The sequence below is a fragment of the Oncorhynchus mykiss genome, chromosome 27, assembly GCF_013265735.2.
Source record: "Oncorhynchus mykiss isolate Arlee chromosome 27, USDA_OmykA_1.1, whole genome shotgun sequence".
In the NCBI taxonomy this organism is placed as follows: domain Eukaryota; kingdom Metazoa; phylum Chordata; class Actinopteri; order Salmoniformes; family Salmonidae; genus Oncorhynchus; species Oncorhynchus mykiss.
Window position 1 is genome coordinate 22780282 of NC_048591.1, and position 27938 is coordinate 22808219.

Here is a 27938-nt window from a genome sequence, read left to right on the forward strand (position 1 = left end):
AGTATAGAATAGAAAGCAGTACAGTGAAGATGAGTTGATACTTTTAATAGTTTTCATGGCACTGAGTGCTGGCTGTTTGTTCTAGAAGGCCATAGTGTTAGACCCATATTATGCCCAACGTTTAGCTTTATAAAGATGATTAACAATACCACTATGTATTCTGTGTTTTCTGTGCATTTTTCCCATTTGATGAATTCACAATCCAAATTTTACTTTGACATGACAGAACATTTTGAAAGAAAATCTCACTCGTTGCTTTGAGGCATGAGGTGCCTGGGGCATAATACCATAGTCATTAGAAGTATCTTGTTTCAAATTACAATGTTTAGACAATAGGGTCTACTACGGCATGGCAGTGAAAGTCATTTCTTCACTAGCAATAAACAAACAACCAGGAACAACAACGATCAATACAACATACATGTACTGTGTTCATGTATTCAGCACATCTATTCTCCATTTATAAAAGAGGCACAGGGAGGGCTCTTACTCAAATCAGACTCCAGAGACTTACAAAACACACAAGAAAATATGTTTCCTAAATCAAATCAAATGTAAACAAATTGCAGATCACTGTAATACAAAAATACAACATATTTAAATCAGAGAATCCCTCATCTGGCTCTCGTCTAGGAATAAGATACAATCACATTTACAGCAACAGACAACTGACGATAACCTGCTTTTAGCCATTTAACTTTACAGAATACTCTTTTCACGTTTAGTAAAAAAAGCCAACACTTTTATTCAGATTTGATGTGTTTTTCATCACTTAGAGAAAAATCGAATTCTGTGATTTAACAGACTGCTATAATTCAACTTATAAAAAATGATACACAGAAAAGTCACTTTAAAGACTTTCAAATCTTTTTTTCCACCCAACAGGCAACCGTCCGAATCAATTCCATTAATTCATTCTCAGAACATTTCAAGCCGCTTCGCCAATATAAAAGGACATTTGAAGTTAAAGCTACAGATGATGGATGAAAACACGATGAAAAACACCAGTTGTAAGATGTGCTATTGCCTCTGTGCAAAAGTTGAAGATTGAAGAGGTAGCACTTATTCTAATAACAAAATAAACGGCCTTGAGGTTGGGTCAAAATAACCAACACCTATTTGGTAACAAAAACGATGCACAACATAAATATCAAAACCTGTTGCACCTTAATGCTTGTCAATCAGCATGAGCAGACAGACTAACTGACAGGTAAGGAAAATCATATGCGTAATATGCGCACTGAAAAATAAGACACAAATTAAATCAAGCATATGGACAACATTCAAGTAAAACATGCAGAAAACAAACAACACCCCAAAAAATCTATAACAGGAAATAATAAGCCAGGAAATTATTGTTTATCGCAATCAATCTATGTAGTATAGTATTGCAATTATACCAGAGAAGTTGGGTTCTACATCTCACAATCACAGTCACAGCAGATAGAACTCAATATCCCTTCTAGTGCAACACTTTCACTTCTGTGGTAACCTGACCAGTCGTCTCCCAGTCTTCAACACATACACAGGTTTGATGTAATAACAGATAACACTTTCACTGCTGTGGTAACCTGACCAGTAGTCTTTCAGTCTTCAACACATACACAGGTTTGATGTAATAACAGATAACACTTTCACTGCTGTGGTAACCTGACCAGTAGTCTTTCAGCCTTCAACACATACGCAGGTTTGATGTAATAACAGATAACACTTTCACTGCTGTGGTAACCTGACCAGTAGTCTTTCAGTCTTCAACACATACGCAGTGATAAAACCAATCAAACCACAGAAATGATCAACTTACTCTTCTTTAGAGGAAAGAATACGATGAAAAACCTGTCCACTCCTAGGATAGTGTGTCTTAGTGTCTAAGACCTGCTCAGACGTAGCATACGTACAGGTAGGTCTTCTCTATCCTCCAGTCCGGGGGCACATCCTCGGGTCTGTGGCTCTTCATGTGTTTCTGCATGGCTGCCAGGCTGGGGCAGAAGTCCTGGCAGATGGTACACTGGTAGGGCGATGCTCCGTTGTGGGTGCGCAGGTGCTTGATCATGGCAGAGTAGTCCCTGGATCGCTGGTGACAGATCTTGCACTCAAATGGTTTCTCGCCTATAGGAATACAACGGCATAGTCGTGAAACCTTTCCTTGACTATATGCTAAAACCGGTGGTACTATCTGACACACATTGGTTTGACCTGTGTGTATGCTGTTATGAACACAAAACAACCTAAAGTGGGAGTGTGTTATTATTACGGCCAGACACTGCTCTCTAACCTGTGTGCACGCGGTAGTGGGTCTCCAGCTGGTGCTTGAGGCTGAACCTTTTGCCACAGCCATTACACTCGTATGGCTTCTCTCCCGTGTGGATGCGTTTGTGTCCCCTCAACATGCCATCGTCCCTGAAACAGCTCCCACAGAACTCACACTCAAACGGGTGGTCACCTGAAGACACAGGTTAGACACAGGTTGGGTAAAGGTTGGACACACATCACAGGTGTCATAATGCTAAACAGTATCAAACGGTTCAGGTAGGCCTCCACTCATCAGCAAAGAAATGGGATCAAAGACAGATAGAAAGATATTTTAACGTGACTACTACTTGCATATGATAGATGTAGCTGTACAGGTCTATAAAATCAGAACCTTCTTGCATATCAGGCTGAAAAAAAGATTGTGCTTTCAGATATATTTAATAATAATATAGTATAATATAATATACTGTATATAATAATGTTATGATAATAATGGCACTCCATCTGGCTGCTTGCTGACAGCTAAAGTCTTCCAGACATGTGGGTCTCCATAGTTAATCCATCTCTCTCTGAGGCTGTGGCTTTGAGTCATTTGCAATGACCTATGTGTCTCATTAGCTCAGTGTCCACAGCAACAGCCAAGTGGGACAATACACTGCACTGCTCATTATAGCCTGGTGCTTCACAAAGCCCCCCCATGCTACAAGACACATGACATTTACACAATGACACTACCAAGATGACCGTGGTATAAACAAGACACACAACGATGGGCAAACTCCGATTCCCTTCTGTCTCTTCATATCAATTATGTTTTTATTCAATATAGACGTGGATCTGAAGAAGGGGGCAACCTTTCAGTAAAAACCTCCCCCCCCCCCCCCCCCCCCTCCCTCTCCCCCACCCTTAGGGCACCACTGACTAACTCTCAGAGAATAACACAGACATTTGCTGTTCTTTAGATATTTATTTCGGTTTGCTCTGTCATTTGGGGTGAACTGCAGTAGAAATGACAGACATGAATCACAGGGGCCTAGAAGGCTGTGTCTAAGAACCTAAAAACATCCACCGGATAAAATAGCCTCAAACATAATACTGGCCATATTGGAGCATTGCTGTCATCAGGAAAGTGAATCATTGCGGAGTTTATTAACGTTAAGTGAATGTAGACATGATCAAATTAGTGAAACTGACTGTAATTGAAAAACTATGGTCTTATGCTACTTCAGTCTAGTGCCAAGAGAGAAGTAGTAGTTCAAGGTATTTAAGGATTAAAGGCTTGAGGTTTATGGGAATCTCATTGCAGCTTTGGATTGTGTGTTAGAGTAGGCGATGATGTTGATGGAAATGACAGTGATGACGATGATTGTGATGAAAACAGTAATGATGATGATGATGATGATGATGAGAACAGTGGTGATGATGATGATGTTGATTACAGTGATGATGATGATGATGAAACCAGTGACGATGATGATGATGATGAGAACAGTGATAATGGTGATGTTGAAAACAGTGATGATGATGATGATGAAAACAGTAGTGGTGATGATGATGGGGATGATGAAGATGACAATGGACACAGATGCAGTCCTTACCTGTGTGTGACCGCAGGTGGCGTTTGAGGGTGGTGTGGCTGGGGAAGGGGTGGTCACAGTGGCTGCAGATGTAGCTGTGCATCCCTGCATGAACCTCCATGTGCTGCTGCAGAGCCTTCTGGGTCTGGAACCGCTTGGCACACAGCAGACAGAACACTGCCATGTCTGTCCCTGGAGACCACACAGAGACACAGACACAGTTATTTCAGGACCAAACATACACTCAGTGGGGAAACTGGGTCACTCAACTCTGAGCCTGAGACTCTGAGTGTTCTGAGGAGAACGCTTCTTTCAAAGAGCAAAGTGTTTCTACCTAAACTAACCCCCCTGACAGGCGTGAAATACATTCAGTTTGACTTTATACACTTTTCTGATTGACGTTGGCTTGGAAGTCATTGTCTTTGAGAGATGTATTTTTTACGCAATACACAGGATGCTAGAACTGTCAATCACATAATCAATGCCTTCTCCTTATCTGATGTTAAAAGAGGAATTATTATTTTCAATCCCCATCAAGCCTGTGCTCCAGCAGCCTCTGGAGTCGTCTGTGTCTGTTCACAGAGAGAGGCTGATAGCAGCTCCACCCTGAACGATGCCTACACTATGAGCTATGTGCTGAATGTTAAGTAGCGATATCAAGCCATTAAAGGCAGGACTGCAGGAAAAACACAATCCTTTTAATCCCGTGTGTGACCTGGCATCACTTTGGGGCTGCTCTCCTGTTGCGCTGAGAGTGGAGCGGAATACAGATAGGAAAACACAGGCTAGTTTTACTCACACAGGATCTGTGAAGAACCACCATTAAATTCTCACACACAATATACAGGGTTCTTATATTTTCTTATCACAATTCAATGACCCCTTTGCTTATCCCGCTCATGAAAATTCAAATGTGAGGTAGGACTGAATCATCAGTAATCAATTCCACTGATAATAATGTACGAGTCTTGCAGAGAGGTGGTTAATGTTAGGTTATGAGGTCGGTATTTCTGTCTGCTCGGGTTGAGGATCATTTACAACGCAGGTCCCATCGCTCACGACTGGGATTCAATCAGACATCTCCAGCGGTGGATCATTAGTAAACAGGAGGCTATGCCAGCGTTTCATTGGAATTCAAGTGGGGTTGCTGAGTTGCATTTAAAATGCAGTCTGATGAGGTCCACTAAATCAAATCATTTGTTACTGTTATTGAAGTGCCTTGAGGCAACTGGCAATTAAATTGGAATTAGTGCAGGGAATGAGATACAGCACACTCATACTAAGACAGGAGATTTTCAGAGTGTTTTGAGTTCAATCAAGTTAACAGACAAGGATATTTATATTCAATCATTAATTTAATTTCATCAATAAATCACATCATCTCTCTATTGTTTACCATTTTCCTGCAATATACATTTTTTTTTAAAATCCAACATTTTCCTTTTATTTTAGTCATGATGATTCATAGGTACACTTCACTTATTGAATGACTACATAACCTACTCTGAAGAAGTCAGTCAGTATCTAAGTGCCTCACATTACACGTGGTCCTCTTCACAAATGACTGGGAATACACAACGTGAAAGGCCTCGCTTACATCAGGCCTAATTTATAGGATGAATTGTGTTACTAATATTCAGGATATTTCTAAGATTACATGCATCTGTGTTATTTTTCTTTTCTCTCTCGTTATTAGATATTGATCATGGGACTTGATGGAATTAAAGTAGGCTATGAGCTTGCTGTGGTTTGCCCTAAACGGCACTAAGAGAATTTAGCATTATTTCTACTCATTAACAAAGAAGAGAGAAGATGAGAGATGTTCTCCACTCCACACCATACATCAGAGAGCGAGCCTACTGGAATGCACTGCACCTGTTCACTAGCTTTATTCCAGTGGCCATCTATCTTCACAATAGAAACACAATGTGGTACAGACCCCCAATGGCTCGGCCCATTAGTCATAGGCTCCTCATGCAACTCCTACACTCCCAGGCTTTGTGTATAAGCCTAATGATCAGGGCTTTTCTCATCCACGGATCACAATGTTTTACTGATGGACAAAAGATCTTCCCTGTACCGCCCCAAACCCTAACTAGACAGGAACGTTTCTCTGTCAAGTCTCACTGTCCAGCTGACAATCTACTTTCTTTGGTTTCTGATTATTTCTAAAGAAGAATAGCCTTGACTGGAATGCACCAAAAGTCTACGCTAAATAGAGATGTATCCTAAAAAGCAAAAAGACCTTTAGGAACTACTGAATCCATTCTGTGCTGCTTTACCCGGTGGTATAACATGAACAATAATCTAAGACAAGTGTCAAGCCATACAATCTCAATGCAGCCAGCAGGGGGAGTGCTCTCTACTCTTCTCCAACATGCTGGAGGAGACCCCAAGTGATACAGCACCATCAGTTACTTCTGTATGATCAAATGTTTTCCTTAGTACATTTTCTCACCCAGTATCAACATTCTGACATGCGCTGTCATTCCTCAAATCTTCTCATTCCTTCATTCTCAAAATGTCAATTTAATGACCATTCCCATAAGTCTGTGTTCGGCCTATTTTGATAACTAAACCATTAAACAGTCTGGATTCATTCTTATTCTGCTTGTCATTTCCTGCTTCAAGACACTCAGATGCTCAGTCAATAGCCTCTCATCCCACTGCCATGAAAATAATGTAAAACTGTCAAAACAAATGCTCTCGCTTAACAATGATCTCAGTCCCACATCCAGTGACAACACCTTGAATAATACACTAGTTACCAGTAACAACTCAACTTCATTGAAAGACAATTACAGAAGCACCAATACAAATAGTGGCTTGCAAAAGTATTCACCCCCCTTGGCATTTTTCATATTTTGTTGCCTTACAACCTGGAATTAAAATAGATTTTTGGGGGGTTTGTATAATTTGATTTACACAACATGCCTACCACTTTGAAGATGGAAAATATTTTTTATTGTGAAACAACAACAAAAAATAAGACAAAAGAACTGAAAACTTGATTGTGCATAACTATTCACCCCCCCCCCCCCCCCCCCCCCCAAAGTCAATACTTTGTAGAGACACCTTTTGCAGCAATTACAGCTGCAAGTCTCTTAGGATATGTCCCTATAAGCTTGGCACATCTAGCCACTGTTTTTTTTCCCATTCTTCAAGTCAAACCTGCTCCAGCTCCTTCAAGTTGGATGGGTTCCGCTGGTGTACAGCAATCTTTAAGTCATACCACAGATTCTCAATTGGATTGAGGTCTGGGCTTTGACTTGGCCATTCCAAGACATTTAAAAATGTTTCCTCTTAAACCACTCTGGTGTTGCTTTAGCAGTATGCTTAGTATGCTCATTGTCCTGCTGGAAGGTGAACCTCTGTCCCAGTCTCAAATCTCTGGAAGACTGAAATGTCCCTGTTATTAGCGCCATGCTTCATTCCTTCAATTCTGACCAGTTTCCCAGTACCTGTCATTGAAAAACATTCCCACAGCATGATGCTGCCACCACCATGGTTCATTGTGGGGATCGTGTTCTCGGGTGATGAGAGGTGTTGGGTTTGCGCCAGACATAGCATTTTCCTTAATTGCCAAAAGCTACATTTTAGTCTCATCTCACCAGAGTACCCTCTTCCATATGTTTGGGGAGTCTCCCACAGGCCTTCTTTGGTCTCTTTGTTGCCTCTCTGATTAATGCCCTCCTTGCCTGGTCCGTGAGTTTTGGTGGGCGGCCCTCTCTTGGCAGGTTTGTTGTGGTGCCATATTCTTTCCATTTTTTAATAATGGATTTAATGGTGCTCCGTGGGATGTTCAAAGTTAACTCAACCCTGATCTGTACTTCTCCACAACTTTGTCCCTGACCTGTTTGGAGAGCTCCTTCATCTTCATGGTGCCGCTTGCTTGGTGGTACCCCTTCCTTAGTGGTGTTGCAGACTCTGGGGCCTTTCAGAACAGGTGAATATATACTGAGATCATGTGACACTTAGATTGCACACAGGTGGCCTTTATTGAATTAATTATGTGACTTCTGAAGGTAATTGGTTGCACCAGATCTTATTTAGGGGCATCATAGCAAAGGGGGTGAATACATATGCACGCACCACTTTTCAGTTTATATTTTTTTGCATTTTTTGAAAGAAGTCTTTTTTTTCATTTCACTTCACCAATTTGAACTATTCTGTGCATGTCCATTACAGGAAGTCCAAATAAAAATACATTTCAATTACAGGTTGTAATGCAACAAAATAGGCAAAACACCAACGAGATGAATACATTTGCAAGGCAATGTAGTCCCTTAAATAACAGCAGTAGATAAAAGTGACAGAGACAGAAGTGCAGCACAAACAGTATGTATAATATAATAATATATGCTGACTTTCATTAGTTTGATGACTACCTGCACCAGTGCACCCTGTTCATTTTCACACAAAAACACTTGCTTTCACAGCAGCCTTTTCCAGAAGGCTTTCCTCCTTAGTGCAGAGTAGCCCTTCTGTAAGAAAACACGATCTCAAATAGGCATACCACTGCCCCCACTGCCCCCACTGCAGCCTGCTTTCTCAACCTTAACCAGACAAAGAGAATGGGATTTGGTGTTCTGACCTCTTGACCCTAGGTCCTCAATGTGGTAAACACCATGTAATCAATGGTATTCCTCAAAGGCTGGATGGCTGACTGAGCATTGTGCCTCACTATTGAGTCACACAGGGGAGGGACCTTGCAGACATTCCACAGAGAAAGATTATTTAACTTCAGTTGAGTTTCTCTCTGTAAACTTTAGACAGTGTACACAGAACTAAACTAATTCCAGAGTTCCTATGTTCCAATCTGAAAAAAAAGGAGCCAGGAGAATGTCTAGCTAGGAGAAGGGAAGAGAATATCAGCCTGGTAGTTTAATTAAACGTCAATCGTTTATCAGATCAGACATCAGATCAGAACATGACATGGGAGCATTTAACAGCCAGTCAATAGTCCAACTAAGGCAGGGAACACAGACGAAGTGGCTTAACAGACAAAAACATGTCTCTAGGCAACCAGATTGAATCATGGTCCTCCTTGGGGTGAAGTGTTCAAACTAATCCCTCCATTCACAAATAAGCAAAGCCTATTCCTTTTCTAAAGACCAACAAAGGTTTCCTCACCCTGAGAATCCTACAGTAACCCCAGTACAAATTGAACAAGGGATTGCATAATGTTTATACAGATCTATGCAACGTTCTCTGTCTTTAGGTTTAGTGCACCACAGATCTCCATCTAACCTCATTGGTCTGTGTTAACAGCACGTTTCTGTGCAGGTCTCACCATAACTACAAAGCAACCATGGACTGCTCCTTTAAACCCGTATACAAAAGAAGATGTGAATGGTTATAGAGCTCATTTTCTTAAGAACGGTGAAAGAGTTGTAAGTACTATGTCACACTCTTCAAAGAGCATGTTTATTGGATTAAGTCAGATTCACTGAAAGGAGCTATAACTGATTGGCTCAACATGAAGGTGCTATGAGTAAAACTCCTAGTATGGCTCGCCTGAGCATGTTCACTCACTAGCTGCCCCTGTGACCCAGTTACACATATACACTATGTACATTACACTGAGCAATGAGCACCAGACCTGCAGGGGGAAAACCCTGTGCCTTCCCTATGAGCTCAATATGTTGGAAATATGTCTTTGTGGTTAAAAAAGACATTGAAAAGACACAGGAAAGATGTTTTACAACCAATTTTGCTCACTTAGTTCAGATTGGGTCCCGTAGGCTAAATGTTATGACAGGCCTAAAGACAGACAGTAACCATACAGGACCTCAGATGATTCCAAGTAGGCCAGCCACTGGTCAGCAGACTGCTAATCTACCAGAGAGAGGAACAACCAGCTCAATAATTAATGCAACAAGAGATACGTTGCTGGTGTTTAACCACCATTCCATCTTCCATGGCCCATTTCATTGAGGTCACCTGCTGTCTCCAATCTATAGTTTGGATTCAAACATTTTTTGCATATTTTCCCAATAGCATTCACCAGACAGAGTAGAGGCCAGCACTAGGCAGTGTGTACTGTGTACACAACCCAAAATAGCTAGAGGCCAGGAAAATAGACTGGTGTATAAGTAGAGTACAGTATGACTCAGTAGATGAAGATCTGTACCACTGATTAGCTATTCTAAGTGGAATAAGGGGTATACATTTCAACCGATTGCATATTCATTATTGTGAAAGCAGCTTGCACAATAATTATTGCGCAATTAGATGAGGTCTATTTCATTATGCACTGAGGCAGTATTGAATAAACAATAACGTGTGATGGAGTAGGATGTGTTCTCTGTATAATAGGGGTTATGTGCAGTGGCGACCTGTCACTCAGGGCAGGTGGGGCAGAGACAATTTTTTTTGTTAAAAAAAAAAAAAATATATATATATATATATATATATATATATATATATATATATATATATATATATATATATATATATATATATACACTTGTATATATATACAAATTGGGGGGGCTTGCCTGTTTTGCATGTTATTTTGGCATTAATACGTGTCAAATATCAGTTTGCAAACAATGTAAAAAATATATATAATTGCGTTAACAAAGCTACATAGAAACATGGTCTCTTTTTTGTTTTCTTGAGTAAAGCAGCTCCAAATACAGGTGTTTCAGCCTAGCTCAGTGCTTTCTGTGGTGGTGGGGCGGGCCAGCAGAAAATAGGAGCATTGCGCCGTAATTGGCTCAGTGTTCTGTCACTCATGGGGACCTTACTCAATCGCCAAGCTTAAGTCCTTAGAAAGGGTAGACATCCAACATTTCAGCCCTTTGGGTGCTGCCATAAAGCTATATTACAAGTGCCCTTCCAAGAAGGCTTAAGTTCATTAGCTAGCAGTCATCATCATGAATCAAGTCTACTGGCAAATGCTTTTTAATCCTTGTCATATGAAGAGAAATAATGAAGAGAAAATATAGATAAAACGTATCAGTGCTCATCGGCCATTGGACATAAACATATCACAAAAGTTTGGAGATTGCAAATTCAACAATGAGTGGTTTGGAAGGAATCAGTGACAGTGGCTAACTGCAAGCATTGCAACTGGGAAGTCAGGAATGCACAGCTCAAACTGGGAAAATATGTTTTGAACGGTCATTCAACTCAGAATTGTAAATCTGGCATCTTTCTCTTTAATGACAAAATTTGCCCTGGAAGGACCACCTCGCCACTTTCATGTTCAAGCACAGCACAACAACGTTAATCCAAAAATGTACTGTATGCTGCTGCATAAATGATGTAATATGCCAGGGAGATATGTATACTGTAGCTAAGAAGGTAATACTAAGTGTACAGTGCCTTGCAAAAGTATTCGTCCCCCTTGGTGTTTTGCCTATTTTGGATTTTTATTTGGATTTCATGTAATGGACATACACAAAATAGTCCAAATTGGTGAAATGAACAAAACACAACTTGTTTAAAAAAAGATTAAAATAAAAAACTGAAAAGTGATATGTATTTACTCCCTTTGCAATGCCCCTGAATAAGATCTGGTGCAACCAATTACCTTCAGAAGTCACATAATTAGTTAAATAAAGTCCACCTGTGTGCAATCTAAGTGTCACATGATCTGTCACATGATCTCAGTATATATACACCTGTTCTGAAAGGCCCCAGAGTCTGCAACACCTCTAAGCAATGGGCACCACCAAGCAAGCGGCACCATGAAGACAAAGGAGCTCTCCAAACAGGTCAGGGACAAAGTTGTGGAAAAGTACAGATTAGGGTTGGGTTATAAAAAAATATCAGAAACTTTGAACATCCCACAGAGCACCATTAAATCCATTATAAAAAAAATTGAAAGAATATGGCACCACAACAAACCTGCCAAGAGAGGGCCGCCCACCAAAACTCACAGACCAGGCAAGGAGGGCATTAATGAGAGAGGCAACAAAGAGACCAAAGATAACCCTGAAGGAGCTGCAAACGCTCCACAGCGGAGATTGGAGTATCTGTCCATAGGACCACTTTAAGCCAGAAAAAAGCCATTGCTTAAAAAAAAAAATAAGCAAACATGTTTGGTGTTCAGCAAAAATAATGTGGGAGACTACCCCAAACATATGGAAGAAGGTATTCTGGTCAGATGAGACTAACATGTAGCTTTTTAGCCATCAAATAAAATGCTATGTCTGGTGCAAACCCAACACCTCTCATCACCCCGAGAACACCATCCACACAGTGAAGCATGGTGGTGGCAGCATTGGGATGTTTTTCAATGATGGATGGAGCTAAATACAGGGACATTCTTGAGGGAAACCTGTTTCAGTCTTCCAGAGATTTGAGACTGGGATGGAGGTTCACCTTCCAGTAGGACAATGACCCCAAGCATACTGCTAAAGCAACACTAGAGTGGTTTAAGGGGAAACATGAATAGTTACGCATGCTCATGTTTTCAGTTTTTTTGTCTTATTTCTTGTTTGTTTCACAATAAAAAATATTTTGCATCTTCAAAGTGGAAGGCATGTTGTGTAAATCAAACAATACAACCCCCCCAAAAATCTATTTTAATTTCAGGTTGTAAGGCAATAAAATAGGTAAAATGCCAAGTGGGTGAATACCCATGTAGCTCATGTGCTTCACCCTAATAATTTGGTCTATTTTCACCAAGGCGGTATTGTAAACACATCGTTCCGGGCCGGTGTGTGCTTGTTTACTAACTTTTTTTGTACAGCTTTAAGGGTCAAATGGTGTTATATGACGTGTATCTTTTTTGACACCCAAAGACCCAAATGGCGTTCAATGTGCCTCACCCTAATAATTTGGTCTATTTTCTCCTCTTAATTTCGCCTACTGTTCTAACTTGGTGGTGCACATGTAGCCTATAACCAGTTTTAGAGAAATGTAATCATTGAATATTGTAAGAGCTTTCATTGTCTGTTTATTTGCCCCCTTTATTTATCCTACAGTTCTGACTTGTGTACAGGGAGAACACTAAGAATGGCCCATGTTCTGAATTCTGTCGCTCTACATTTCAAAAGTGCTGAACAAATAGTTATATTGACTACGTCCGTCGTCGCTCGCTCAATAATGTCTTAATTGACATTACAGATTGCCTCTTATCTGCTTGTTGTCCCCTTATGCCATAGTTTGTACATCTTATTTGTCAGTAGAAACCACATTTGTTTAAACAAGTAAGCCATATCAGCTGTTTTTTTTAAAGCAGTGCATTATGCTGAATGAACTGTTTCGCTGCCAGATAAGGCTCCGCTGAAAGCCAGGTTTAGCAGTGGTATTGTGTTGGGACTGCTATACGGACCCTAACAGTTTGTGGGCACTGTTTGTCACAATTAATGTATTGTTTAGTGTTGTGTTGTGTTGTGTAGTGGCTTTGCTGGCATGCATCCCACATTTGTTTTTTTGCTCCACCAAGATTTACATGTTAAAATCGCCATTCATGTTAAAATCGCCACATTCAGCAGAGGAAGTGTTAACGTGTAGTTTAAGGGCAGCTGTTTGTAAGAACACACAAAGACAGCACTCTTAGGGCCTTCTCCTGCAGGCATTTTGGCAGAATGGCTAGCCACTATCTTCTGCACCATATCCAGTCCATTTCTATGCTCTATGATTTGCTCAAATTCCTCGGTTTTTCCAAAACTGCTCAAACAAGATGACACCACAGAGAACTTTGCTAACATGGTCTGATGAAATAAAGTCATTGTTGGGTGAGAGGTTTTGAGACGGTTCCATTATTTTATTTTGGGCACTCACAAGTAGGTCAGAGGCAGAGCGAACGGAGACTGTGACAGAGAGGGCTGTGGTGGGGACTGAGTAAACAGCAGCACATGATGTTGTTTTCCTGGGAGTCCTTGCATCCAATGCCACCAACCCTCGCAACCAATGCCCTCAGGAACTCCCCCTTAACCAGCCCCTTCCACACGGTCTCACCCCCTTCCCATAACGCCAACCCACGGCCACTCGCCTCTGACATTCACATTGCCAAAACACACTCTCACTCACTGGAAATAAGCTAGGTTCTGCATTGCAGTCCCTGTAGTGTGATCGATATGAGAGCCAACAAGGTCTTTGTCAAGTAGGGGTGTCTTCCTTCTTGAGGAGGCTGGATCAGTAAACTAAAGGGCTACAGCTGCTAAGGTCTGACCTGTGATAATGTGCCAAGAGGAAACTTGTTTGGCTTACTGGCATACTGTCACATGGCGATATACAAAGCCATGGTAACAAGATTCATTCAGCCAATGATCTCAAAGGTTATAAACCTAGAATGTGTTGAAAGTATAATCAAAAGAGGACCATAGCGCTCTCCCAAAAGTTTGGTTGGTCTGTAAAACCCATGAATCCTTCTTCAGTTCATAGGTTACACACTGAAATAAGCAGAAACGTCAGAATATAAATATATATATATATATATTTTAAGAAATAAGCTTTATGCAACATCTTTTTGAGTGCAGAAGTTGAAAGTATAAAAACACTTGAAGGATTATAATGTACATTGAATGCATATTGTAAAAGAGAATGCCCACTGGAACTGAATTCCCTAAAACCACCAAACAGCTCAAATAAACCATACTATTCTGGTCAGTGCACAGCCTGTGAGTACAAAGTAGCAGTAAGAAGGTCATGTGTCACACCAGACCAAGCTGAGATGATGACAAAATGAGTGAGTAATGCCCTCCTGTACCCTGTACTAGATACGCTGCCAGGCCAACAACTGAGCCCTGGATGTTTACAACCTGAGGGAGAGGAGGCAGAAACTCGTTAACACCCCGCCATGTCTCCAGGTATTAACTATTCATACTGTGTGTGGCACCTGGAGTTACAGTTACATCCCAACGCTTCGAAGCGGGTTATCAGTTTTCTCTGACAGTAGCAGCAAAGGTGTGGATTCAGACACTCAGCGTGGATCGACTGTAGGGTTAGTTTAAGATCATTAAAGGTAGAGTTTGATTTAGATACTGCAATGACTAGGATTCAGGCACTGGGAGAGGGTCTGAATATTTGGAATATATACAGGCAGCTTTGACTTCAACTTCACTTGTATAACTTCAATAGGAGATACTCAGTCAGTTGATTAGAGGAGCGTCTAGCTATTTAGAACCATTGTGTTTCAGAATACTTCACAGGCACTGATGTCCATTATCTTCTGAGCTGTAGAGGATAAATACTAGAGTCTATCACCATGAGATCATTCCCAAACAAAATGTGTTGATTCAAGTTGTTGATGTGAGTCTGAGCAATAGAGTAAATACCCTCTCAGCTCCTCACGCACATAGCCTAGATGCATGGCATATCTATGACAATATCATGTACTTGCAGTGTGGCCTAGGCGTGCCTGGTGTGTCAGGCTTGCCAGCCCTGTGGTAAATAGGCACGCACCCAGATGGGATGCCAGGAGATATAAGTGGGTGATATCTGAGAGGGCCTTCCCGTCCTCGTTGATCAATTATGGAGCAACATGACAGGGACAGTTTAACCCTGCCAGCACAATGACAAGAATGTTCATCCCCATAGCCATATATTTATTAAACGTTTTTTGAATGAGCAGCAGGAGAGACAGAATACATTACAAATACGGACCTCAAACAGTATCCTGTCAATTGTAGCCTGCTTGTTTAAGGGCGGTGAATGAGTGTCTGTCATTGGGTCCCTGCACGTTTTCATCCGTGAGCTATGTTTGCCTGTGGGTGTTACCTGTGTGTGTGTGTGTGTGTGTGTGTGTGTGTGTGTGTGTGTGTGTGTGTGTGTGTGTGTGTGTGTGTGTGTGTGTGTGTGTGTGTGTGTGTGTGTGTGTGAAAGACAGTACCTGTGTGTGTCTGTCTGTGGGCCTCCAGAGCATCTTCAGCAGAGAATGTAGCTCCACACTGATCACACACCAGGGCCTCAGCTCCAGCTGCAGGGGGAAATCACAGTCATGTGTCATCATCAAACGCTCAACATTTGGTGTACATTATTTTGTGAGATGTAAACATTCAAGTATACAGTATGAGAAAACAGCCAGCAACTTGTACAAAATTATTTGAACCATGTTGTAGAGGGTGCAACTGAATTTGAATTTATGGTTATGGCAATCAATCAACATCTGAATCTCAGATGGCTATAAAAGCTGCACTTTTATTTCAGAATCAAACCACATTTTTTATAGGTGAGAAAGCTGCTCTATTTAAAAGTCCCTAAGTACCCATTCTCTTCTGTAAACACTTTTGGTTGTTTACAGTTACATAAGGAGTCACACACAGTACAAAAGAACAAAACCCAGTGGAAAAAACACAACTCTGGCCAAACAAAGGCACCAGACAGTGTTCCGTGGCCTCTCTCTTCCACAGTGAGGAGCTTAGCTGAAGAGTTGTATTTACCCTGTTATCATGCTCTGAACAGTGTGCAGCCTGTCTACCTGAGTTGCCACAAAAGGACTGGGTGTTCTGTGCACAGCAGACGCTCTGCTCTGAGCCCGCAGCATAGGCCTTTATCAGAAACCCTCCAGAGTCAACACTCCCTAGCCATCTCCCTCAGTAACACACAGCACCCTGCTCACCTTTAGAATGCCCTTGTCTGTTCCTATGAAGAGATCAGAGGAGACAAGGGCAATGACACCACTCAGCTATAGGAGATGCCAGTTGCTCTGACAAATAGTGATACTGCACACAGTGGGTGAGGGCGAGTACATGCATACACACACACACACACACACACACACACACACACACACACACACACACACACACACACACACACACACACACACACACACACACACACACACACACACACACACACACACACACACACACACACACTCTGAATATACACTCCCAGCTGTTTGGATGTGGGCTGGCTCTCGGTGAGATGTAAATCGGTTTCAGATCCATACTGGCCCAGGGCTTATTCACTGATCTATTTTCTGCTCAGCTGGCTTTAAATGAAGTTAAAATGACTCATTAAAACGCCCACAAGCTTTGGAAACTGGGAGCGCTACAGCCTAAATGTAGTCCTCTTTCAACTCTCCCCACCTCCCTGTACAGCTGCACTAGTCCCAGTGCTGTAGCTAGCTACAACCACCTCATCCACAGATTTCACCTCATTTCAGATCCTTGAACATTTTCGTGAAAACAAAACATTTCAGCATACTATGTAGCCTTTACCTAGGTGTATTGTGATGTACTGCAGGGCTGTCCTTGGCTGTGTTATGTTCTATGATAGTGTGTCCAATGTGTTACGTTCTGTGACAGTGTGTCCAGTGTGTCATGTTGTGCTGTTGGGAGATTGTGTGTGATTAGGGAAGAAGAGAACATTGTCTTGTGCCGTCAAAGGCATGGAGTGTGCTCTCATCCATAAACCATCAAACTGTCTCCAGACGCGGCTGCAATAGCCCTCCATCAAAACACTTTGTCTGGCATACCAAAATACGAGCCAGCATCGAGCTGAATACCAAATCAGCCCATTAGAGCTGTGGCGCACTGGCTCCTTAGCAACCAACAGAGGATCTAAAGGCTGCTATGGGCTATACGGCAACACACAATGACAATGAAATAAGATCAAACTCTCTTTCTTTGTACAATACAGAGGCTATATATTTTGTGTGTGAATACAAACCAGATGAAAGAAGGTTTCAGAAATCTATTTTGTAATGAAAGATCAAAGTATCTAAATGATGTGTAACAGGCCTATATAACACACACTATAGCCAGTATGTCTCATCAGGTCATACCGATGCAGACAGGATGAGTAAAGGAGAGTAGCCGTTAGCCAACTAGTAGAATGTGTCTAGACCTGATGCAGCTATTGTGTTCCCATCACGGAGTTCCAAACATGGAATTTCAAACTCATCATTAAATCTACACCTGGATTTAAAATATGTCTACTGTGAGGAGGTCAGGTAGTTTATGAGCACTGTTTGGAGAAAGGGAACCTCTCATCTGTCAGCCGTCTGTCATCTCCTAACACTTTTACAGATATCAGAGGAGAGGAAAGCCAGGGAGGTATAGCATTCCTTGTGTCTATTCTTCCTAACATCAGAGTGGAGTTTCTGTTTATATTTTAGTTTCATTTTTAGCCCCTCTCTCCGCCTTCTCCCCTCCCCTTCTCCTGCTCTATTTTGGATAAAGTGGCTGGGAGAGCAGTCAAGTCTGATTAAGTCGCAGTTTGGGTACAGTGTGTTCCTGGACACACATCTGCGAGCGAGCCATCACACACGCTTCGGAACACTGGCAGAACACCCAGGCCTGCCGGCACCTGATGATGTCATCACTCAGAGGGACAGAGCTGGCGAGGAGCCAGACAGACTCTCCGAAAACACACACACACACAGACAGATACAACAGAGAGAAGACAAAGAGAAGACAGAGACCCTGAAGAACTGACACATACAGACAGGCGACAGACAGGAAGAAGCCTCTTTCCTTTAACACATATCTCATGTTCCTCCCTCTTCTAATATACGTGTGACATCATGAACTGGTGCATGTGAAAACAGCACAGTCCTGTTATGGGTATTGTAAATGGAATGTACTCTATTATTGGCATGATATGGCAGCGTTACCTGAGTGAGAGAGCATGTGCATCCTGAGCCGTACACTGTCCATGAAGTGTTTGCCACAAAACTCACAGCCGTGTTCCTTCTCTCCTTCACTGTGCAGCTTCCTGTGGGGAGAAAGGACTGGGATGAACCAATGACTGAGGTCACACAAATAGCAGACATTGGGCTCTAAAACGTTTTGGTGCTTTTCTCTGAAGTGTTTTCAAAAGGCAGAGGCATCATTGTCCTTGTAGAGAAAAGCATGTTTCATTCCATCATGAAAGCAACCCTCTCTTTGTACTGCTGCATCATTAGAGTTGAGAGGTCTCTAAGAGTTGTGAGTCACACGGTATCACACTGTACGAATGCAAAAGGAGAACAGACAATAGAAATTTCAGGGATAATTTTAGAAACACAATACAAATAAACGTGCTGACACCCACGTACACATACAGACAAAAACACAAACACCCACGTACACATACAGACAAAAACACAAACACCCACGTACACATACAGACAAAAACACAAACACCCACGTACACATACAGACAAAAACACAAACACCCACGTACACATACAGACAAAAACACAAACACCCACGTACACATACAGACAAAAACACAAACACCCACGTACACATACAGACAAAAACACAAACACCCACGTACACGTACACATAGACACAGACAAAAACACAAACACCCACGTGCAAAAAACACAAACACCCACATACACATACACATACAGACCCAGACAAAAACACAAACACCCACATACACATACAGACCCAGACAAAAAAACAAACACACACGTACACATACACACACAGACAAAAACACAGACACACACATATACACATGCAAACCAGACAGGCAATCCTCTCATAACAAGTACAAAAAAGGACTCGCCGCTCTGCCTGCAGCAAACCCCATCATATCATATCACACACGTTCAGTCATGCGAGGCATCATCTGTACTATTATCCTAATATTCCCCTCTGCAGCACAATGGCCAGACAGCAGTCCTCTAGACAGTTATAAACAGACCACAGTCAAAGGACAGATAATCTAATATATAGTACCAATAAAATATTATGTCAACAAAACTCTCTTCAATTAAATCAAGAACACCCACGAAGTACATCAAAATATAAAACAGAAAAGAGGATTTTCAACAGAAAACTAGAGAGATTCACTATAAACCAGACACCTCATACAATTCCTAGCTTTCTCCTTTAGATAATTCACTTAATCTCTCTCTCCCTGTTCTCTTCACTCAGAAATGTCAATGTGACTGAGGTGGATGATGCTCAGTGACCTGTCTCCTGACATTGACTAACTTCATTACAACTCCTCCAACCTTCAAACCTCTGCCTATATCCATGACTGAGCATTGGCTAGCTAACACATTACTGGATGTTCTGTGTCATCAGGCTCATTCAAAACCCGGAGTGGCACAGGCCTGAAATGCCATCTGCGTGGGAGGAGAAAGGGTAGAGGTTGGTGCTCTGATACTGATGATGGCTTGGTTGATTGATTTAGTTATGGGACCTGTGCACCTGTCTGTAGACCTGTGGACCCCCCTCCCACCCCCTTTAAACCAACCAACCTCTAGTTTAAACCCACCAACCTCTTTAAACCAACCAACCAACCAACCTCTAGTGTAAACCCATCAACCTCTAGTCTAAACTCACCAACCTATTTAAACTCACCAACCTCTTTAAACTCACCAACCTTTATTCTAAACCCATCAACCTCTAGTCGAAACCCACCAACCTCTTTAAACCCACCAACCTTTTTAAACCCACCAACCTCTTTAAACTCACCATCCTCTTTAAACTCACCAACCTCTTTAAACTCACCATCCTCTTTAAACTCACCAACCTTTAGTTTAAACCCACCAACCTCTAGTTTAAACGTACCAACCTATTTAAATCCACAACCTCTGGTCTAAACCCAACAACCTCAATAAACGCACCAACCTCTAGTTTACACCCACCAACATCTACTTTAAACCCACCAACCTCTATAAACTCACCAAACTCTAGTCTAAACCCACCAACCTCTATTCTAAACCCATCAACCTGTAGTCTAAACCCACCAGCCTCCAGTTTAAACCCACCAACCTCTAGTCTAAACCCACCAACCTCTTTAAACCCACCAACCTCTTTAAACCCACCAACCTATTTAAACCCACCAACCTCTAGTCTAAAATCACCAACCTCTTTAAACTGACCAACGTTGGTGGGTTTAAAGAGTTTGGTGGGTTTAAAGAGGTTGGTGGGTTTTAGACTAGAGGTTAGTGCGTTTAGACTAGAGGTTGGTGGGTTTAAATTGTTTGGTGGGTTTAAACTAAATGTTGGTGGGTTTAAGAGGTTGATGTATTTAAATAGGTTGGTGGGTTTAAAGATGTTGGTGGGTTAGACTATACATCTTTAAACCCACCAACCTCTTTAAATCCACCAACATCTAGTTTAAACCCACCAAACAATTTAAACCCACCAACCTCTAGTCTAAACGCACTAACCTCTAGTCTAAAACCCACCAACCTCTTTAAACCCACCAAACTCTTTAAACCCACCAACTTCAAGTCTAAAATCACCAACCTCTTTAAACTGACCACCCTCTAGTCTAACCCACCAACATCTTTAAACCCACCAACCTCTTTAAACTCACCAACCTCTTTAAATACACCAACCTCTTTAACCCACCAACCTCTAGTCTAAAATCACCATCCTCTTTAACCCACCAACCTCTAGTCTAAAATCACAATCCTCTTTAAATACACCAACCTCTTTAAATACACCAACCTATTTAAACTAACCAACTTATAGTCTAACCCACCAACCTCTAGTCTAAAATCACCAACCTCTTTAAATTCATCAACCTATTTAAACAGACCAACCTATAGTCTAACCCACCAACATCTTTAAACCCACCAACCTATTTAAATACACCAACCTCTTAAACCCACCAACATTTAGTTTAAACCCACCAACCTATTTAAATACACCAGCCTCCTAAACCCACCAATATCTAGTTTAAACCCACCAACCTATTTAAATCCACCAACCTCTAGTCTAAACACACTAACCTCTAGTCTAAACACACTAACCTCTAGTTTAAAATCTCCACTCTCTTTAAACTGATCAACCTACAGTCTAACCCACCAACATCTTTAAACCCACCAACCTATTTAAATCCACCAACCTCTATAAACTCACCAACCGCTAGTCTAAACCCACCAACCTCTTTAAACCCACCAACCTCGAGTCTAAACCCATTAACCTCTAGTCTAAACCCACCAACCTCCAGTTTAAACCCATCAACATCTTTAAACCCACCAACCTCTTTAAACCCACCAACCTCTTTAAATCCACCAACCTCTTTAAATCCACCAACCTCTTCAAACTCACCAACCTCTTCAAACCCACCAACCTCTTTAAACCCACTAACCTATAGTCTAACCCACCAAACTCTTTAAACCCACCAACCTCTTTAAATACACCAACCTCTTTAAACCCACCAACCTCTTTAAATACACCAACCTCTTTAAATCCACCAACCTCTTTAAATCCACCAACTCTAGTCTAAAATCACCATCCTCTTTAAACCAACCAACCTCTAGTTTAAACCCACCAAGCTCTAGTTTAAACCCACCAATCTCTAGTTGTCACGTCCTGACCTTAGTTCCTTTATGTCTCTGTTTAAGTTTGGTCATGGCGTGAGTTGGGGTGGGCATTCTATGTTTTGTATTTCTATGTTTTGTATTTCTGTGTTTGGCCTGGTATGGTTCCCAATCAGAGGCAGCTGTCGATCGTTGTCTCTGATTGAGAACCATACTTAGGCAGCCTGTTTTTCCCACTATGAGTTGTGGGGAGTTGTTTTCTGTACCTGTGTTTTCCATACAGAACTGTTTCGGGTTTTAATTTATTTCTCTTGTTCTTTTGTATTCTGTGTTCAGTTTATTAAATATATTATGGACACTTACCACGCTGCGCATTGGTCCGATATTTCATACTCCTCGTCAGAGGAAGAAGAAAACCGTTACACTAGTCCAGACCCACAAACCTATTTAAACCCTCAGCCACTGGTTAAACCATCAACCAGTGGCGTCTACCTTCACATGCTGAGAAGCCTTTAGATCTCTGTACAGGCAAGCTACTCTCCTTCCTCCCTCCTCACTAATGCAAAGGAATGCATACCAAATGCACTCAGAGACAGTTTTAAGTACGAGGCACATCTAATAAAAAATTATCTTACAGAATTGCGAAAATGTTTGCAACTTTGTAAACAGCTTCATTATGCCACACCATGTCTGCTAAGCTGCCAACAAAGACCTATTTCATACCTCTTATGAAATCCTTCTATTCAGGCACAAGAGCAGGTGTCTTTTTAAACATATTTAACATACTTAATATCATTGCTCCCAGCTCTTTCCTTTGAAGTCTTTTAATGTGTTAAAAGTTAATTAAGACCAAAAAAAAAACGGCAACCTTTAAATTAGAAGTTGTACACTACAATTTATCTCTTCCTTCACATCCTAACAAAACAATTAACCATTTAGCATGGCGACTCCAGACTCACCACACACACACATACACATTCCACATCCTTCCGTCTGTCTCTCACAGACCTCCTAGTGTATAGTGAGTGACCAGACAGAACACTTTGTGGGTGAAGAGGTGACATAAGCGAATTGCAATTTACTTTGATTACCAGCATTTACTAAATTATCACAACATTATAATAATTTGCATTCTGCTAAAATAAATGCTGTTTCACTCTCCAACAAAATACCTCCTTCAATAATACCTAGATATCCATTATACCTGTATACCCCTAGAAATATAACAGTGAGTGGTGTATGCAGTCAGCTAAACTATGTGCTCTACCTGTGTTGCTCCATGACCTCTCTGTCGTGCAGCTGGAGACCACAGTCCCCAATGTTCTGAGTCTGACTCTGGCCCTCCCGCCTCATCCCTGCTGCAAACTGTCCCAGCCTGCTGAGGATCTCCCTGTGGAGCAGGCCCTGGTTCAGGAGCCCCCCATAGGCCCTCAGGTCCAGGGACATGGCCAGGGAAGGGGCCACCGACATGGGCATAGGCAGCCCCACCTCCCCTATGTGGTTGGAGGGCATGGAGGAGTAGAGGGAGGCCAGGTGTTTCTCAGCCAGCCCAGGGAAACTGTCCAGAGGAGAGTTGTTCCCCACTATGCCCCCCTCCTCTTGGCCCGAGTGCTGCTCTCTAGCAGATGTGATGACACTGCCTCTTTGGGGGGTCCCCGGGCCCTCTTCTCTTGGCTGGTCCGACTCACAGCCCCCCTCCCCTCCGTTGTTGGACCGGCCATTGGCTTCATCCACCTGCATGTTATTGTCCTCTGTCTTTATCCTCTTAGCCAGAGGCAGGAAGGGCTCCTGGGCTCCATTGAGGCTGTACTGCAGTGGAGACTGACCCAGGCCCTCCAGACTAACCCCTCCATCTTGTGTTGGGCTGGCTACAGGGAGCCCCATAGGTAGTCCCCCTGGCCCAGAGGGACTCCTGTCAGTCATGTGGTACAGTGCCAGGTGGTGCAGGGCGGTGGGGTTGATACCACCCTCCTGCATGGAATGCTTCTTGGAGATTAGCATGTTCCTCCAGTGCCTTGCCCTGCTTTGTTCACTCTCTCCAGACCCGTGGTTCCTCCCACTCAGACTCAGGTGGTCCTGCTTCTCCTCTGACTGGATGGTCTCCAGGACCTTGAGGCACTGCTCCTCCAGGTACTCGATCTCCAGGATCTCAGCGGCATACAGCAGGTCATCCAGGTCCTCGGCCGTGGCCTGCAGGGAGGCCGTGTAGGCATACTCCAGGATCTGCTGGAAGGTCTTGGGGGAGAGGAAGTCGAGGGCGTAGCGCAGGCTGCTGCGGTGGAATAAAATCTCAAACATCTTGCTGGTGCAGGCCAGGACGGTGCGGTGGGCCGGGAACTCCTGGCCATCCACCGTGATGATGACGTCACACAGCGTTCCCGACAGACGCATATGATTGGCCCTGTGCAGGAGCGTGGCGGGGAGGGTGGGGTTGTGGAGCTGGAGAACACCCATCTTAGTCAGATGATCCGTACAGCCTCGGACCCTCTCTGAGCCCACGCATGAGGTGTGTTCTATCCCACCTGCTTTCCTTCAGTGTGTCTATAAGTCTAGATAGAGGAGAAACCACATGAAATATTACATCTCAGACCATGGTAATGAAGAATGGTCTGGTTGATTGCCATGGTGTTTGTAAAAACATTAGAATTATGTTGTGTGTCAATATCTTGCATGTTCCACAATTGTAGAGGGAAAAGTAATAATACTTTAGCACTGGATGACCAAATGTCAGGGACTGGGCTAAAATGTTGATATTGTATAGTAAGTAATATGTCACTATAAGGAAATACACTGGAAGCAAACACAGGGGATTTATAGGCTCCCCAAATCCAGCAATGCCCCATGAAGTCTGTTTGAGACTGGTTACATATGCCTACATGCCATAGGCTGCTAGCAGACATTATGCCTCGATCACACCTACAGCTTAATTGCGCAAAATAGTATACAAAAGTTAAACATTCACCTTCTGCTACCATTTCTGTCGAAAGTATGCACCAAACAGAATGCACTGCAACTGCCTCTGCAACGTAATGCTGTAAGGCAAACGTAACACTCCATTGGAAATGAATGTACTTCTGGTGTTCCCGAAATGCAAACCCTGTCGGTGTGATCGAGAAATTAGCACTGCTGGATGATATACAGTACCAGTCAAAAGTTTGGACACACCTACTCATTCAAGGGTTTGTTTATATTTTTACTATTTTCTACATTGTAGAATAATAGTGAAGACATCAAAACTATGAAATAACACATATGGAATCATGTAGTAACCAAAAAAGTGTTAAACAAATCAAAATATATCTTTATTTTAGATTCTTTAAAGTAGCCACCCTTTGCCTTAATGTCAGCTTTGCACACTCTTGGCATTCTCTCAACCAACTTCATGAGGAATGCTTTTCCAACAGTCTTGAAGGAGTTCCCACTTGTTGGTTGCTTTTCCTTCACTCTGCGGTCCAACTCATCCCAAACCATCTCAAATGGGTTGAGGTCAGGTGATTGTGGAGGCCAGGTCATCTGATGCAGCACTCCATCACTCTCCTTCTTGGACAAAAAGCCCTTACACAGCTTGGAGGTGTTTTTTGGGTCATTGTCCTGTTGAAAAACAAATGATAGTCCCACTAAGCGCAAACCAGATGGGATGTTGTATCGCTGCAGAAGGCTGTGGTAGCCATGCTGGTTAATTGTGCCTTGAATTCTAATTAAATCACAGACAGCGTCACCAGCAAAGCACCCCCACACCATCACACCTCCTTCTCCATATTTCATGGTGGGAACCACACATGTGGAGATCATCCGTTCACCTACTCTGCGTCTCACAAAGACACGGCGGTTGGAAACAAAATTTTGACTCATCAGACCAAAGACCAAAATGTTGACATCAGACCACCTGTCTAATGTCCATTGCTCGTGTTTCTTGGCCAAATCAAGTCTCTTCTTCTTATTGGTGTCCTTTAGTAGTGGTTTCTATGCAGCAATTCAACCATGAAGGCCTGATTCACACAGTCTCCTCTGAACAGTTGATGTTGAGATGTGTCTGTTACTTGAACTCTGTGAAGCATTTATTTGGGCTGCAATCTGAGGCTAGTAACTCTAATGAACTTATCCTCTGCGGCAGATGTAACTCTGGGTCTTCCTTTCCTGTGGCGGTCCTCATGAGAGCCAGTTTCATCATAGCAGAGGTAACTCTGGGTCTTCCTTTCCTGTGGCGGTCCTCATGAGAGCCAGTTTCATCATAGCAGAGGTAACTCTGGGTCTTCCTTTCCTGTGGCGGTCCTCATGAGAGACAGTTTCATCATAGCAGAGGTAACTCTGGGTCTTCCTTTCCTGTGGCGGTCCTCATGAGAGCCAGTTTCATCATAGCAGAGGTAACTCTGGGTCTTCCTTTCCTGTGGCGGTCCTCATGAGAGACAGTTTCATCATAGCAGAGGTAACTCTGGGTCTTCCTTTCCTGTGGCGGTCCTCATGAGAGACAGTTTCATCATAGCAGAGGTAACTCTGGGTCTTCCTTTCCTGTGGCGGTCCTCATGAGAGACAGTTTCATCATAGCGCTTGATGGTTTTTGCAACTACACTTGAAGACACTTTCGAAGTTTTGGACATTTTCCAGATTGACTGACCTTCATGTCTTATAAAGTACTGGTGTTTCTCTTTTCTTATTTGTGCTGTTCTTGACCTAATATTAACTTGGTCTTTTACCAAATAGGGCTATCTTCTGTATACCACCCCTACCTTGTCACAACACAACTGATTGGCCCAAATACATTAAAGAAAGAAATTCAACAAATTAACTTTTAACAAGGCACACTTGTTAATTGGAATGCATTCCGTGTAACTATCTTATGAAGCTGGTTGAGAGAATGCCAAGAGTTTGCAAAGCTGTCATCAAGGCAAAAGGTGGCTACTTTGAAGAATCTCAAGTATAAAATATATTTGGATTTGTTTAACACTGTTTATGTTACTACATGATTACATGTGTTATTTCATAGTTTTGATGTCTTCACTATTATTCTACAATGTAGAAAATAGTAAAAATAAAGTAAAACCCTTGAATGAGTAGGTGTGTCCAAACTTTTGACTGGTACTGTGTATCGAGATATGGTATCATTTTGCGCAGACACTGTCGGTGTGATCAAGGCGTAATGTTTTTAGGGGTGGCCACTCTTAAACCAATATAGCTCATATAAATAAATGCTACAACAAATAGTTACATGATTATTGGTTGTATTTTCTGACCTTCAGTGACCACTGACCCATATCCACTTGATGGGTAATGCTGAAACTCAGCCTGGGTAGTTCAGCAACAGAGCGCATCAGGTGCAAACGGAGCTTTGATGGAATCACGAATTCCTACCCCAAAACACCAGCATTTAAAATGATATAGTCACTAAATCTCTAAACATGAAATAATTCACTATCGCCATAATGTTAAACTGTATAGGAACAACATATAGCCTGGGCGCACCGCACATCACGGCTCAGTCACGTCTCTCTCTGTCTGATCGTACCGCGAGCATACTAAGCAGTCAAGTTTTTAAATCCCTGTTACACTAACTGCGGAGAAACTTTAGGCTCAATAACATTTTCGGAAATGCGAACACGTATACAATAACAAAAAGGGAATGCCATTTAATAAATATGTCAACGAATAATTTAACATTGTCCATGAATTGCAAATAGGTTGAATAATAGCTATTTCAGAAAGTATATTCGAATCACCTGTGCAATGGCAGTATTCTTGCAATATTTTTCACTATAATTCCCCTTACCTTAGTGGCCTGTTATGTCCTCACTTAGCCGGTTGATTGCTTTAACATTCAGGCAACATAATGGCAAGGCAATTCACAGAACCCGCTCCAAACTCATCCACACTCCAAGTAGGCAAATCATCACCCAGGCGACGTCACAGCTTTGAATGATTGTCCTCTGTTCCCGGTTCTATCAAGGCTGGAAAGAGAGACATCTACAGGGCAACAGTCCTCA

The 27938-nt window shown here is 42.3% G+C and overlaps 1 protein-coding gene across 2 annotated transcripts; it reads right to left on the reverse strand.

Moving 5' to 3' along the window:
- Positions 1-29: 29 nt before the first annotated feature.
- Positions 30-27902, reverse strand: zbtb16b (zinc finger and BTB domain containing 16b). 2 transcript variants are annotated; one of them, XM_021588035.2, is made up of 8 exons: positions 27725-27902; positions 27192-27305; positions 23228-24509; positions 18355-18455; positions 15622-15708; positions 3852-4022; positions 2276-2443; positions 30-2109 (listed from the first exon to the last, which is right to left on the reverse strand). In XM_021588035.2, exons 3-8 carry the CDS (start codon positions 24412-24414, stop codon positions 1880-1882), a joined length of 1944 nt encoding a protein of 647 aa, XP_021443710.1. In that variant the 5' UTR covers positions 24415-24509; positions 27192-27305; positions 27725-27902; the 3' UTR covers positions 30-1879. The 2 variants fall into 2 exon arrangements, with proteins under 2 accessions (XP_021443710.1, XP_021443711.1); XM_021588036.2 differs by lacking the exon at positions 27192-27305 and having other exon boundaries at positions 27725-27901.
- Between the last annotated feature and the right edge of the window lie 36 nt (positions 27903-27938).